The sequence below is a fragment of the Dasypus novemcinctus genome, chromosome 12 (assembly GCF_030445035.2).
Source record: "Dasypus novemcinctus isolate mDasNov1 chromosome 12, mDasNov1.1.hap2, whole genome shotgun sequence".
Classification (NCBI taxonomy): domain Eukaryota; kingdom Metazoa; phylum Chordata; class Mammalia; order Cingulata; family Dasypodidae; genus Dasypus; species Dasypus novemcinctus.
In genome coordinates, this window is record NC_080684.1 from 7,230,385 (window position 1) to 7,244,503 (window position 14,119).

The 14,119-nt window shown below is 37.8% G+C and overlaps 1 protein-coding gene across 16 annotated transcripts in view; it reads right to left on the reverse strand.

The window, feature by feature from the left end:
* Positions 1 to 14,119, reverse strand: part of KIF21A (kinesin family member 21A) — a 158,792-nt gene that overhangs the window by 38,242 nt on the left and 106,431 nt on the right. For all 16 annotated transcript variants that reach the window (XM_058307800.2, XM_058307794.2, XM_058307788.2 and 13 more), the window contains 10 exons: positions 9,843 to 9,933; positions 9,358 to 9,472; positions 8,832 to 9,020; positions 8,210 to 8,409; positions 6,821 to 6,928; positions 4,141 to 4,209; positions 3,822 to 4,036; positions 3,448 to 3,601; positions 3,082 to 3,276; positions 2,145 to 2,246 (listed from right to left, as the gene is read on the reverse strand). In XM_058307800.2, the coding sequence (XP_058163783.1) occupies positions 2,145 to 2,246; positions 3,082 to 3,276; positions 3,448 to 3,601; positions 3,822 to 4,036; positions 4,141 to 4,209; positions 6,821 to 6,928; positions 8,210 to 8,409; positions 8,832 to 9,020; positions 9,358 to 9,472; positions 9,843 to 9,933 (1,438 nt within the window). The remainder of the gene's footprint in view (positions 1 to 2,144; positions 2,247 to 3,081; positions 3,277 to 3,447; positions 3,602 to 3,821; positions 4,037 to 4,140; positions 4,210 to 6,820; positions 6,929 to 8,209; positions 8,410 to 8,831; positions 9,021 to 9,357; positions 9,473 to 9,842; positions 9,934 to 14,119) is intronic.

Genomic DNA, 14,119 nt, shown 5'->3' on the forward strand with positions numbered 1-14,119 from the left:
ACTACTATTTTGTTTTCTACTAGACTGAAGAGAGATGGCAGACTTGGCCCAGTGGTTGGGGCATCTGTCTACCATATGGGAGGTCCTCGGTTCAAACCCTGGGCCTCCTTGACCCGTGTGGAGCTGGCCCATGAGCAGTGCTGATGCGCACAAGGAGTGCCTGTGCCATGCAGAGGTGTCCCCTGCTTGGGGAGCCCCGTGCACAAGGAGTGTGCCCCGTAAGGAGAGCCGCCCAGTGCAAAAGAAAGTGCAGCCTACCCAGGAATGGTGCCACACACACAGAGAGCTGACACAAGATGACGCAACAAAAAGATACACAGATAGACTGAAGAGAATGCTGCACTGAGATGCTAAAAGACAATGAAATTATTTTCTAGATTTAGGCTGGCTGTGTGGCAATAATTCATTTGACTAAACAAGACAATCAAGTCAGCTGTTGGCTTGGCTAAGAGGTCTTCTGACCTTCTTGGTCACACACATACTGTGGCAGTTTGAAGTTTTTTTAGGAATCCCCAAAAGAGAAGGATGAGGTTTCTGAACTAATCCACTCCTGTGGGTGTGAGACACTTGATTGGACTATAGCCATCAGGCATGACCCAGCTTGGTTCTCCACCCTCTTGCTGTGTCTGATATAAACAGAGACACACAGAGAGAAAGATACACAGGAAAAAGGGGCTCTGCCATATTTGATCCTGCAATGGGAGAGAAGGGACTCCAGGCTCACCCACAGCTGAGTTCAAAAAGCCTCCATTTGTGATCCATGTATCTTAAAAATAACAACAACAATAATAATAACAATAAAAGACGCCTCGAGAGGCTCAAGGAGCTGAGGCCCAGGAAGAGATAAGCCATGTGCTGAATAACTCACAGCTGAACTCGAAGAAAGCAGAGCAGCCAAAACTGAGAGAGGAGGCCCAGAAAGAGATAAGCCCTATGCCCCATTGCCCCCAGCTGAGCTCCGGGAGACAGGAGACGCTGAAGGGGAAGGCAGGGGAAGGCAGGGGTCTCAGCAGAGATGGACCACCATTTTACTTTACCATGTGGCAGGACACGTGGATCCCCAGTAGCTGAGGATGGTGCCTTGATTTGGACTTTCCACAACTTTGGAACTGTAAGCTTTAACCCTAATAAATTTCCCATTAAAAAAGCCAACCTATTTCTGGTACTTTGCATCCAGCTGCCCTTTAGCAAGCCAAGACACATACCTTTAAACATATGTGAGCACTTGTCCTCATTCATGCACACTTACCTATTTCTAAATTATACACATACATCATCATGTGGGTCAACATACACTTGAGATGAGGCTTATTGTTAAAGATAATGCAGTCAATCTATATTTCAAATAGTCTACTGGAAATTTTTGAAATTGACTGCCATCTGATAAAATTGACACTGACTACCTCTTTAAAGTGACTGACAAAAAGCTATTATTAGTCTTGGCTGTGCAGTTTTCATACCGTTCTCTTATGTTTAAATTGTTGGTATTATCCTCAATTGTGTCTTTGTAGGAATCTTTTAAAAGCCATGTTTGTGTGTGTCTTGTGAGGGCTAGTTTCCTTAACACTACATAATGTGGTCTGATGAGCCATGGAACTGGGCACGTGTGAACTGAGGTGATGCAACACACAGCAGGTTGACGGCTGGAGCCACTGCCATCCTACTGTCCTGTGCTCGCCCTCTCCCGCCTCAGGCTAAGTGAGAGGATCAATGCCAATAGCTCCTTATACAAGACAGATTTAAAGCTTTTACAGTCAAAGGGAGGTTGCCGCTATATCTTTTCCTTTCTGATTTTCTTTTGAACTGTAAAGAATCAGTACTAAATCAAAACTATGACACCAAGTTTGTTTGTGCTCTGAGATTTTTCTTTCTTTTGTTAGACCAGAGGGGGATTATTTCTTCCTAACATTGTTTATCTGTTCTTATATGCAAACACAATAGAAGACAAGCTAATCAAATGTTTTTTAGAAAAAGCAATCTACAGATTTCTACCTTTTCTTGGCACTAAAGAAAGGGAGAAGGACTACTTTTCCAACTGAGTCTCCTTCCTTATTACAAAGGAAAGATTCACTAGAGAAAGATAAAGAAAACTACAGTGAAACAGTCAAAACTTAGATTTTAAAAATAGTGTGGCTAAGTCTTACCTTATTGATGCCCATTGCTAGGAAGTGATCTAGCAGGTATCGGGCTTCTGTAAGCGTGCATGCATTAATGACCGCAGTCACATCCAATGTCTCGCCTTCCTCCTACATCAAACCAGCATATGATGATCACCACTTTGAGCCTGATGTATTTGAGAAATTATTCACGCACTTATTTGACTATAGTAGGTTAGCTAGTGAGACTACTCAGAAGAGTAAAAGACATATCTCTGCCCCAAGAAACATATGGTCTAATAGAGAAGATACCAAGATGTAAGAAACAAGATATGTGTTGTACAAACAATAAATATTATCCTATCACAAAATCAGCAGAGAGAGCTACAGTTTAGGCTAGAGTAGTCAGGGCAGTGCTCATGGAGTAAGTCAGAAGGAATTCTGGGGGACAGAAAGAAAGATGAAGAACAGGTTCCTCGTGGGAGAGTGTGGGCTATGGTGTGGACCACAGGCCATGGGGTGTAGCGATGCCCAGAGATGTACTCACCAGATGCAATGGATGTGTCATGATGATGGGGGAGAGTGTTACTGTGGGGGGAGTGGTGGGCTGGGGGTGGTGGGGGTGAATGGGGACCTCATATTTTTTTAAAAAATGAATAAACTGAGTAAAATTTGAAGGAAAAAAAAAGAACAGGTCCCTGAATTTGGCCTCATAGGAAGAATGGGGTTAAGTCATATTGAGGGGGAAGAACCAGAGGTGCAGGAGTATGTTCCTGACAGAGCATGAGCTTGTTTAGGAAAGTATAATGTTTCTAAATCACTGGAAAGCTGGCAGGGAGTTGTATATATGTAAAGCCTAAGACTCAGACTTAAACTGAGGAATAAGAAGTCCCTGCATATAAAAATCCAAAGTACTTTTAATGATAAACAATTCAAAAATACTTTCCATGAAGCCATTAAACTGTCACGTCTTAATTTTACACACCTTTGCTTCTTCCATCTGCATGATGTTGGCTTGACAGTCAGAAATACTGTCGTTGATGTAATCGATATTAGCAGTCAGGGACTCCATCTCTTCATTGATATTAGCCACATTTTTATCCCCCTCTCCATTCTCCTTCACTATCTTTTCCCTTCTCTTTGAAAGCTTCTCTCGTCTTCTTGTGAGTTCTTCCCGTTGCTAAGGAGGAAACAGGTTGGATTTTGAGAAATGACATCCACCTCTTTCACAAAGTACAATCAAAACAGAGAAAATGACCGGGTAAATATTAGATTTGTTCAGGAAACGAATTGGGAAGAAGGTGAACCGTCCGCCCAGCGGGGGAGGACGCCTCCTTCCTAGTTGGCACACCTTGAGGAGCCTGTTCATGTCAGCCTCCATGTTGGAAATAGTCATCTTCTGCATGACAATATCCGTGACCCTGCGTTCCAGGAGCTGCCACTTCGTGCGAGCCGTCTTGGAGGTAAACACTCGGCCAGTTAAGCCTTTCCTCTGATACTTTTTTCTGTAAGCATAAAAACAAGCACACGTAACGGCCCGACGCACTCAGCTGCCCGGGCGCGGCCATTTTTCGCTCAAGTACGACACGCCGTAAGAACGCCCGCGGAGGCGGTGCCAGGAGGAACGACACGCTCAGCTGCCCGGGCGCGGCCATTTTCGCTCATGTACGACATGTCGTAAGAACGCCCGCGGAGGCTGTCGGGAGGACGACGCAGCGTGCTGACCTGCTTCCGCCCGCCGCGGCCGGCGGCAAGGCCTGCACTCTCGCCACGGGAATTCTCATTTTCTGCGCAGCTCCTGCCCGTGACGCGTCTGCCTCCGCAGCAGCTGCACAGGACCCCGCGTCCTGGCCAGGGGCGTCCGACGAGCTCAGCTTCCGGGTGGCCTTCCCGGCCACCTTATCTGACATGGGCCTGACTTGCCGACGAAGCGCCGTAACCTGCAAACAGCTGGAGGTTGACTCACCGCCTTAAACTCGAAAAGTACGTCATCTGTTTCCAAGTTATAAAGGTTCCCCCAAAATGGTCAACTTGATTACCGTACCTCTTCGGTTCTGCGACGAAGAACCACTTCTTGATTTCTTTTTTGGGCTTCCAAAAGTCTTAATTGATGCTACAAAATAATATCAAGTAAGTTAAAAGAAAGTAACCTGAAAGGCAGAACACTTCCTACTCCTCCATAAAAATTTTTTTCCCACCCCCTGCAAACTCTGTAAGGGTTCTTGGCAGAATCTGAATTGACAGCAAACTTGAAACCATTGCTATAGATGTATTTTATTCCCTTAGACTCAAATACTGGCATAGCTATCTCTCTCTGAAAAATGAAAAGTTATCTCTGTGCCACACTAATACACAGACATTAATACAGTGCTTCAGGTACTGTTGTAAGTGCTTTACAATACTGTCTCTTAATTTTTGTTAGACAATTTTGGTGGGTTGCAGGCAGAGGCACAAAGAGGAAGACACAGAAAATACTATTAATTCCATCAATATCGGTCACACTGTTGGCAGAAATACAGCTTAGAATATTTTCAATAGAGGCATCTTACATCATACATATCATTATAAACTCTTTAAATATAATGAGAAAACATATGAATAGTATTAGCATTTTATATTTGTTTCTAGGTACTCTAGTAGTAAAGCTAACCAACTGTGGATTACTTTAAGCCATATTAAAGGGATATAATTTAGAAAAGAATTTGGACTGGGAAAATTATAGATCTTGTTTCTGTGTTTATTCAATCTGGGATCTTGGGCAAGGCTTATAAATTGGACTTGATCACAGACATTCCTTTCAAGCACTTAAATTCTGAGATACAATAAATAATCCTCATGTTTTTTGTATCCCAAACTCAACAGATCGTTCCCCTTGTAATTTATGCATGGGTCTCATGAGATGGGAATTCTCTGAGAAAAGGACTCTACCTTGTAGCATATCCCTATTGCTTGCCACAATGCTTCACATAGAAGCAAAGTCAATAAATCTTTTTAAAAATGAGTAAACCACTAAAAACAAGAACTATTGTATAGTCTGAAACTTGTCGCTGTTTTAGTTTTTTTCCTATGAAAAATAAATCCTTAAGCTCACTCTTACTTTTCTATGGGATGCAAACCTTATAATTAGTTCTCTAAGGATAAAGATGAGTATGCCAAGGACCAACGTGGAAAAAGACACCGGTATGCACACAGAGCAGCAAGCAAAAGGGAGACGGAATCTGAGTGTGAGTATCTTTATAATTCGCTAGGCTCAAGTTTTTATAGCAGCATATGGGTATAAAATACTATGGGTAAAATTCAAAAGTTCCATCCAGAGTTTATTATAAGATACTGATCTCTGTGTATCTCATATTAATTGGTAATAAAAAGTATCTGGCATACATAGTGAAGAAATTACTCTGGGCATCAACAAGTATTAATTAAGGGGAACTTTACAATATGTGAATTATATCTCAAGTTTTTTAAAGTAGCAATTAGGGAGAAAAAAATGAAAGGCAAAGCATGTATTTGAATGTACTTCTTAATTTCAAAAGGAATATATTAGTATGAACAAAATCTAAATTGCCTAGAAAGTGAATGTGACAAAATGAACTGATTATTAAAATATGATATGCTAGGATAAATAAATAAAGCCATACATATGGGGGTCATCTTGCCAAAACATCTACTTTTCTACCTGTTACTCTCTCCATTCTACCACCTTAATTTTCCTCTTTACCTTCCAAAGCAGCTTTCTATTTTCTAAAATATTTTGCATGCCCATGTGTTCTCCAGGGAAGATTGAGAAAAAGTTGAGCAAGAAAAACGGAACAATGGTTAAAACCTAACTGCTAATGGGGAAAAGAGTGTGATGTCTTCTTCATTTAAGAAAATATATATAAATAGAATTTTCTTATTTTTAAGAAATAACCAAAAATTTTTATAAAATATTATAGGTGGCCAACCACAACCTATAATAACCATAACACAACTACAGCTAGCATTTTAGTGCATACAATTCATAATTTTCTCACTGTAATCAAGTATACATATATTAAATGCAACTTTACATTTAATGTTAAATAGCCATTTTTCATATTTCTATATAATTTCTAAATCATAATTTTTAGTAGATGAATAGCAACCCATTAAATGGGATGGATCAAAATTTATTTAGCTCTTCTTCCTACTGTCAAGCATCTGGATAGTTTTATATTTTTTACTAATACAAATACCTCTGAAGTAAAGATTTTAGTACACCATAATTTTTCTTATTTTAGATTATTTCCTTAGCCAGAATTCATGGAAGTGGAATTCTTGAGTCAAAAAATATGAAAGTTTCTACAGCTCTTAATAAAGCCTCTTCAGTGAACCCTGTTGATGCCTCCAAAAACATCTGTAAGAATGTCTGTTGGTGAAACTCTTTTCAGAACTATTGTAAAATTGCTGTCTTTTATATTATTACAACTAGTTCTTGGGTTTCTCTAGAGATAACTAGTTATTCCTTGCTATTGTCTTCTATCTTCTCATCTAGGAATTAAACCTCAAATAAAATTTATATTAACACTTTTTCATAAATTTTATATTTAATTACTATAATTCACATACTATAATGTATGCCATATTATAACATGAATGCTTATTTATAATCTAATCCATATGAACAGTTTTATCAGGAAACTTTCTTCTGTTTATTGAAGAATTTATATTATTCTTATATAACTGAAGAATTTACATCCACTCACATCTCTTTTACGTTGATCCTTTTTCAATTGTGCAATCTCTCTGTTTCTTCTAGATTCTGTCAACCTGGCTTTCTCTTGCTCTTCTTTCATTTGTTTCATTAGGCGAACCTAAAAAAATTAGGCATATATATCCATTGGAATTATGCTAGTACAGCATTCATTAACAACGGCTTAGTATTTTATTTATGTTTTATTTTTATATCCAATATTCAGTTGTTTCATAACTTGAATGAAATTTTGGCACTTAGCTTATTATCAGTAACAACGTGACCTTGAATTGAATTACTTAACCTCTCTAGACTTTGGCTTCCGCATCTGTAAAATGGAGATAATAGTTCTCCTGCACTGGGCTGTTATGAGAAGTTAATGAGATACTATATCTACAGAGCTTACAGTGGTTCCTGACACATAGTAAGCACTTAATAAATAACTATTGTTGTCAGCAACTGCACAACATAATCCACTCTCTAAACCACTTCCATGTTTGCAATTTTAAGAAACTATTGATTTTGAAGTCAGGTGTTAAAAGATCCCACTTTTAAAAATAAAACAAAACTTGTAGTAGACCAGGATTCACATACTCTCTTTGCTCAGGGGAAGCAAGTTTGTACTTTCCTAAGATGGGAACGTGAACACCAAATTCAGGATGGCTGTTATCTCATGATTATAACCAACAAGTTTACACGGGAGGCCTCAAAGGATTTGTCATGTTTAATTTCTTAAACTGGATAGTGAATATGGTGCTCATTATGCTATTACTTATACTTTTTTGTATACTTGAAATAGGTGTTACACTTTTGTTAATGATACACAAAAGTTTCAAGAAGAAATTATCCACTAACATCAGAGAAGCCCTATTGACCACATGATTTTCAGCTGCTCTAAAGAAAGGTTTTTTCCTTTTAAAAAATTGTATTGAAGTGTATGTATCACTCATACATAAACAATACGTGTATAGAAAAATTTGTGAACTTAGAAACAAACATGCATAACATACAGGGCTCCCATAAATCACCCCACCACCAACACCTTACATTGTTGTGGAATATTTGTTACAAATAATGAAAGAGCATAGTCAAATACTACTAATTATAGTAATACTAAATACATTTGGTATATATTTCCCCCAAACCCACCATATTATTAACACCCTGTATATTATGTATTTGTTTTATAATTCATTAGAACATTTTCTTACTCTGTTTTCATGACAGACAACTACAGGAAACAACTTCTAATTATCAAAGGAAGTGAGCAATTTGTAAGAAGCCTTGGTTGCTTTTTATTCAATATGGAAAGACCCACAATGATTGTTTTTTTTTCCTCCCAAATGACCATGCATCCTTAGGACTAAACTTTAATGGAAAATATGATCAATATGATCGATACCTTTGTTTTTTTCATTTCCATCACATCCTGCTGCAATTTCTTCAATTGCTTTTCATATTGAGTCTGATTTTTTAGCAACCTTGCATGCTCTTTTTGAGCTGCCTGCAATCTCTGCAATTCTTTATTCATGGCTTGGAGTTTCTTTTCATATTCAGACCTAACTTTTTTTGCCTTTTCTTCTGAGTAAGATTCCACCGAGCCTAAATGACCAAAGTACATTTGTATTTGTAATTTTATGAAAGACGTATTTGCATTTCAAAATATATATCTCATAACCTTGGAGAAGAGCTACTCCCAAATACAAACCCAGGAGGCCAAGGTGTCTTCAATCACTACACTTAACTTAACGATTATTGAAGTTTTTTATTTTTTAATTTAAAAATGGTCCAAGCATAATTCAAGACTATTAAAACAACTAATCACAACTTTGGGCAAAATAATTAAGTATCCTAGGCAGGTACCAGCATGAAAACACAAAATATATAACAATATTTAATAAAATGAGACAAATTAACATTCATTGTGGCTTCTAATGTCATTTATTTATACCTCAGGAAGAAAATAAAAATACCCCTTTTGACAACTTAATGAAAACTATGATTTGAATAAGTGTAATTCTTACCTAAGTTTTGAAGTACCTGGTCTCTTTCAAGCTGAGTGTCTCGAATTTTATGTTGCAACATCATTAACTTTTCTTCATACTGCTTTTTCAGAGTCTGCAGCCTTTTCTGGCTGTTTTCTAGTTCATCAATCAGCTTTTGCTTGATTGCAATTTCGCAAGTAATGTTTGCTAAGTCTGCTTGATAATCGGCTATTTATAAAGGAGAAAATAAAAATCCCATGGGTAGGTCACAGTATAATTCTACCTTTTAAGCAAGAGCTTGAAAACCATTATCTATATCGAGATATTAGCAGCAATAAGGATTAGTTTCTGGATAAACCAGAAACTAAAAATTTGAACAAGACAAAGTGCTCACACTGGTCAGGGACTTTGTATCTTATCTGTACTAAATAAGTATGGAAAGCATGCAATGACTAAATCTGATAAGGGAAGGAACTCTTCATTTATCAAGGATAAGTGGAGAGCATTAAGAATTTTCTGTCCTGGCTTCTAAATGAATTTAATGTACCATGGGGAAAGTAAGTACCTTTCTCATCAGACTCAGAATCTGATTCATCAGAGCTTTCACCCCCGTCCATGTCATCTTCCTCGTCGTCCTCCTCCTCCTCCTCCTCATGGTCAGTTACTTCTTGACTCTCCTCCTGAAATGCGTGATGATTAATAGCACAATATTGGCAAAACAAATCGACTGCCTCACCAGGAGGTGCTGCCTGGGTACAAAGTACCAAACCACAAAACGCTCACTTTTAACTAGCTCAAAAATTATTCCAAGATTTTAAAATTATTACAAATAATTTTGGCTTAAATCAAAGTGCTTTATCTTTCCCCCAACAAAATGCTTTCACACTGCACAAGACTGAGTTGCCAACAATCTGGAGCTCATGTTTCTAGGAAAAAGAAGCCCTTGCGGAAGCAGTTTGTACCCAAGCACGATAACCATTTCCCTCTTCCACAATTAGGTCCATACAGTTAGCAGTCACTGAGAGTTACAGGTCATTCGTTCATACTTACCACTTCTAACTCACTGTGTTCTCTTTCTGAAACACCCTTTTCTTCTTTCTTCTCTTGGTCCGTGTCTGTATTATCCTCTTTACCAACCACACTACAAAAAGGAACATCAGTGTTAAATTAGAGAAGCAAATTGTTCACTTTTCCCCCAGATTTCTTCTTAAGCCTCAATTATTTGTGAAAACTAAGAGTCGATCATTTCACTAAGCAATGTTATAATGTCTGATGCTTCAGAGGAAAATAAAAATCACCCTTTAACCAATCGTGCAATGATTTATATCATGGAAGGAAGCTTATTCTTTAGAAACACTGAGATAATACACTGAAGCATAAGACCTGATGAGATAACCAGTCACAGTAATAGCTAATTAACCAGAACCTAAGGCAGTGTGAACTCAAAGGGAAAAAACAAACACAGGAAAATACATCCAATTTTTCTCATCTAAATTGCGAAGATACACAGGTTATATTTTTATTGAAATCCTTAATTTAAGAATAAATTTAAAGGTTCAGAATAAGCCTGCTCACAGTAGGTTTTGCCTGCACTGGTGGTCTTAGCGTGATCAGGTCTCCTTCCGGTTAGCACACATGCTTTTCTTTGCTGGGCACTAGGCCAGCCCTACACAACAGGGCATCTTCCCTTTTAGGGTCTCACAGAAATGGGTCTTTGCACACCAAAACTGTCCTAAGTCCAGGCTGACTCTCAACTGGGTAGGAAGTCCCAGAGCCTGGCATAAGACCCGCTGGAATTCCTTCTCCTCAGTTAGTGAGTACCAACAACCACAGGGACACGCTGGCGTCAGGTGATGGTTATGGCTAGCCTAATTCCACCCTGTGGCCCTGAGGAGATGCCAGACTGAAGTGGGCAAAGGTTTCCTATGCCCAAATCACACTGCTCCTTCACTGGGTTTAGCACCTGTGGCCACCTGTATATACACAAACCACACTAAGGATGCCTTAGAATCGTACGTTTAGTCAAGCTAATTAATAGCAAGAAAGTGAGCTTTTAATGAATCTCTATATGAAAGATTGATTTTGTGCTATAACATTTAAAAATCATTAAGAATAAAAAATAATATTCAAGGAAATATTCTCTGAATAAAATTCCCCTCAAAAGAGTTTAAAAATTTTATCAGGATAGCGTCGTAACAGCTACCATTTCTTTAATATATATATTCTGCACTACATTAAATAATTGTCCCAATACAGGAACTTATTTTTAGCTTCTCGGCTAAAAATGTAATCTTCTTTAGCCCTTGTACTTACTCTTACCTTTAAAAAAATAATTTTGGTGGTTTTTATTTACCAATTATAGCCTTTGTAAAAGTTTAAATACTGATTTTTAAAGTAAGCTATTATAAAACGTGAAGAAAAAGCACAAGAATGTGTTCCAAGGTGGGAAAGCAATGCTCAAGAAAGTAGCCTGCAAAGGTATTTTACCTAACTTTCCCTTGGATTGTTTGTGTCTTAATATGCTGTGGAAGCAATCAGTTTATGTTCTTTAGGGAAGGAAGGACAGTGGAGAGTAAAGCTGTTTCATTTATACTTTTTGCAAATGATATATTCAGCAATTAGCTTGATATCACCTACCAAGGTGCTCTTATATCCTTTGTCAAACACACACACAAAAGCACAAGTACTAGGCTTGCTTTGGAGGCCTCTTGACATGGCTCACATGTAAAAATATTTGGTAAATTAAATTATAAAGCACCCTATAAATGTAAGGAAATGTGATAATGATGAGACAATATTAAATGAGGCACCCGATGGTTCTTATCAAGCACTGTCCCATAAACACACTCAACTCTAGGTCCCTATTTTCACAGATATTGAGATATCTTGTTCCTCAAAACGAGATGAATATAATTTACTTTGTAAACTCTGATAGGCATTTGCAATTTATGGGTTTTTTTAATGTGATTATTTAATGTCTGTCTTTCCATGAAGGTAGGGATCATGTCAGTTTGTCAGTTTGGCTCACCTCCTGGGCCTGGCACATAATAAATATGCAGTATTTGTTGAATTAATTAATCCACAAGTTATATCAGAATGGAATGCTACAGTTTGAAAGATGTATAAGGATGTATGAGACAGTATATCTCTAAAGTGAGATGAAAGTACCTATGGGAATACCACCAAAATAATCTTCTAACTGGAGAGGAAACAGGTAAACTGTAGCAGGGTCCCATGAAAGTTGTTAAATCAGTTTGTTACAGGAAAATGAACTTGAGGAAAACTAGGAGCCATCTAGCAAGAACCTTTATGACAAGCAAGAAACCATTGTATGTGATATACTGAATGTCTCTCTTAATTGCTTATAACGCACTAGGACAGCTGGTTTTCCACCATCAGGCAGTTCAAGTTGAAAATATGGAAAAGAATTTCCCCTTCATCCAATCACCCCATTAAAAAGCCAGCGCTATCCACTCAAACAGTTCTGTACTTGGTTTAGAGCTGAGGGAAGGAGAATGTCCGGCAACAGGAACAGGGAGGGCAAGCACTTGACACTGCTTTTGTCCTTCTCCTTGATCACATATCCCATCGGCTCTCCCCATTCCAACCCCTATCAGCTCGCTCTCTTCCTCATATACTACTCTTGTAGCAGTTCAGTCTACTTTACTGTTGCTTCCTATATGACGTCAACTTTCAAATCCAGATCCTCTTCTACTCAGTTTAGAGCTACACAAGCTTCTTGCTCTGAACACCTGACCCAACCACTTCCCTGCACACTGCAAGTAACTAATATCCAGTTTAACAAATGTTCACACTCTTAATATATTAAGTTGAGAACTCGTATATTGTAAGTTGCTCATGCCTCTATCTGATGCAGAAAAATCAGGAGTACTGTCTTAACTATTAATTTACCTTTACAAATCCCTTTTAGGACATACGCTTTTAAAAATAATAAGTCGGTACTTAATAACTATTGTCCTTCCAATATGCAAGATTTCCTTAATAAACACAGGCAAATAGAGCTCTAAACGACTGTCTAAGCATCAGGGGAAGATATCTAAGTTTCCACATCAGCACACACACTGAATCAAACCTTGGAGCCAGAAGAGACATTATCCAACTGTGGTTTACCCCCGTCATTTGACAACCCAAAAAGAAACTGTGGCCTGGGGAAGTTAACTGACCAAGGGGACCAGAACAGGTGCCCTGGCCCCCAGTCTCCAGTACGCAGCGTTCAGTCCACAGACGGGGAAGCATCAGTGTCACCTCGAAGCTGTTAGAAAGGCAGAACCTCAGGCTCCACCTTAGGTGTTCTGCACGCGCATTTATGTTGAAAAAGCACTCTTAGAGCACCAAACTGCTCTGCTTCTGCTTTCCATTAGGGATCATGAAAAATTTAGAAGCAAACTCAATTCATTAAGTATATTTAAAGGACTTGAATATTTTAAGGTGGGAAAAGCTTCCACGCCCTACTTTAACTATGCATCTTATCTTTCAAAATAGAAGAAATTTCATAATTTTAAGGCCTTAATTTAATTCCAGTGATAAACATAATGTCCCAAATTTATGCTAATTTGGTGAGGTTTTGGTGTGACCTATAGACAATTAGAATTATATTCCATTTATAGAATACTTAAGTTACATAATTATAGAACACAAATTATAAAATAGCTTAAATATATATAATTTTAAGCTTTAGAATACTTAAAGTAAGATATTAATTTAACTAATTGTTGCCTACGAAGGTTCTCAAATGGTTTATTTTAAGTAAGAGATAAAATTTCTAAAGTGGCATTTCTCAGGACTATAATACAATTTCGGAACTATTTTTTCTCAATAATTTTAACTATATGTCTAAAGATTTGCTTAGAAGAATCTATGAAAACTATTCTGATAAGAAAATACTACTTCATCCTTCTTAAAAAGACAATTCCAAATCAGCAAAATGTAAATATTTTATAGAGAATTCAGAAATATGCTTCTAAATTCTGCTCAAGTTTCAAAGAGAGAAAAGAATATCTTAATCCTGATGCTCATTTTAAATACAATTTAAAAGCAAAAATTGTTTTTCTAATTCAACATTAAGATCACCTTGTAAATCCTATCTATAGAAGGCCACAGTTTCCTTTTGCTATGTTGCCATTTTAATCTTGTTTTCCAACAAAAGTTAAACCATACAAGGAAGAAGAGGGAGAGAAAGGGCCACTTGTGACTTAGCATGTGCTGCCACAAAATATCAGTCCCAATTCATAATTTCAAGTCTGCTCACCAAGTTTCTAAAAGATCCAGATTTACTGACATTTTTCAAATAAGTCAAATGGTGAGTT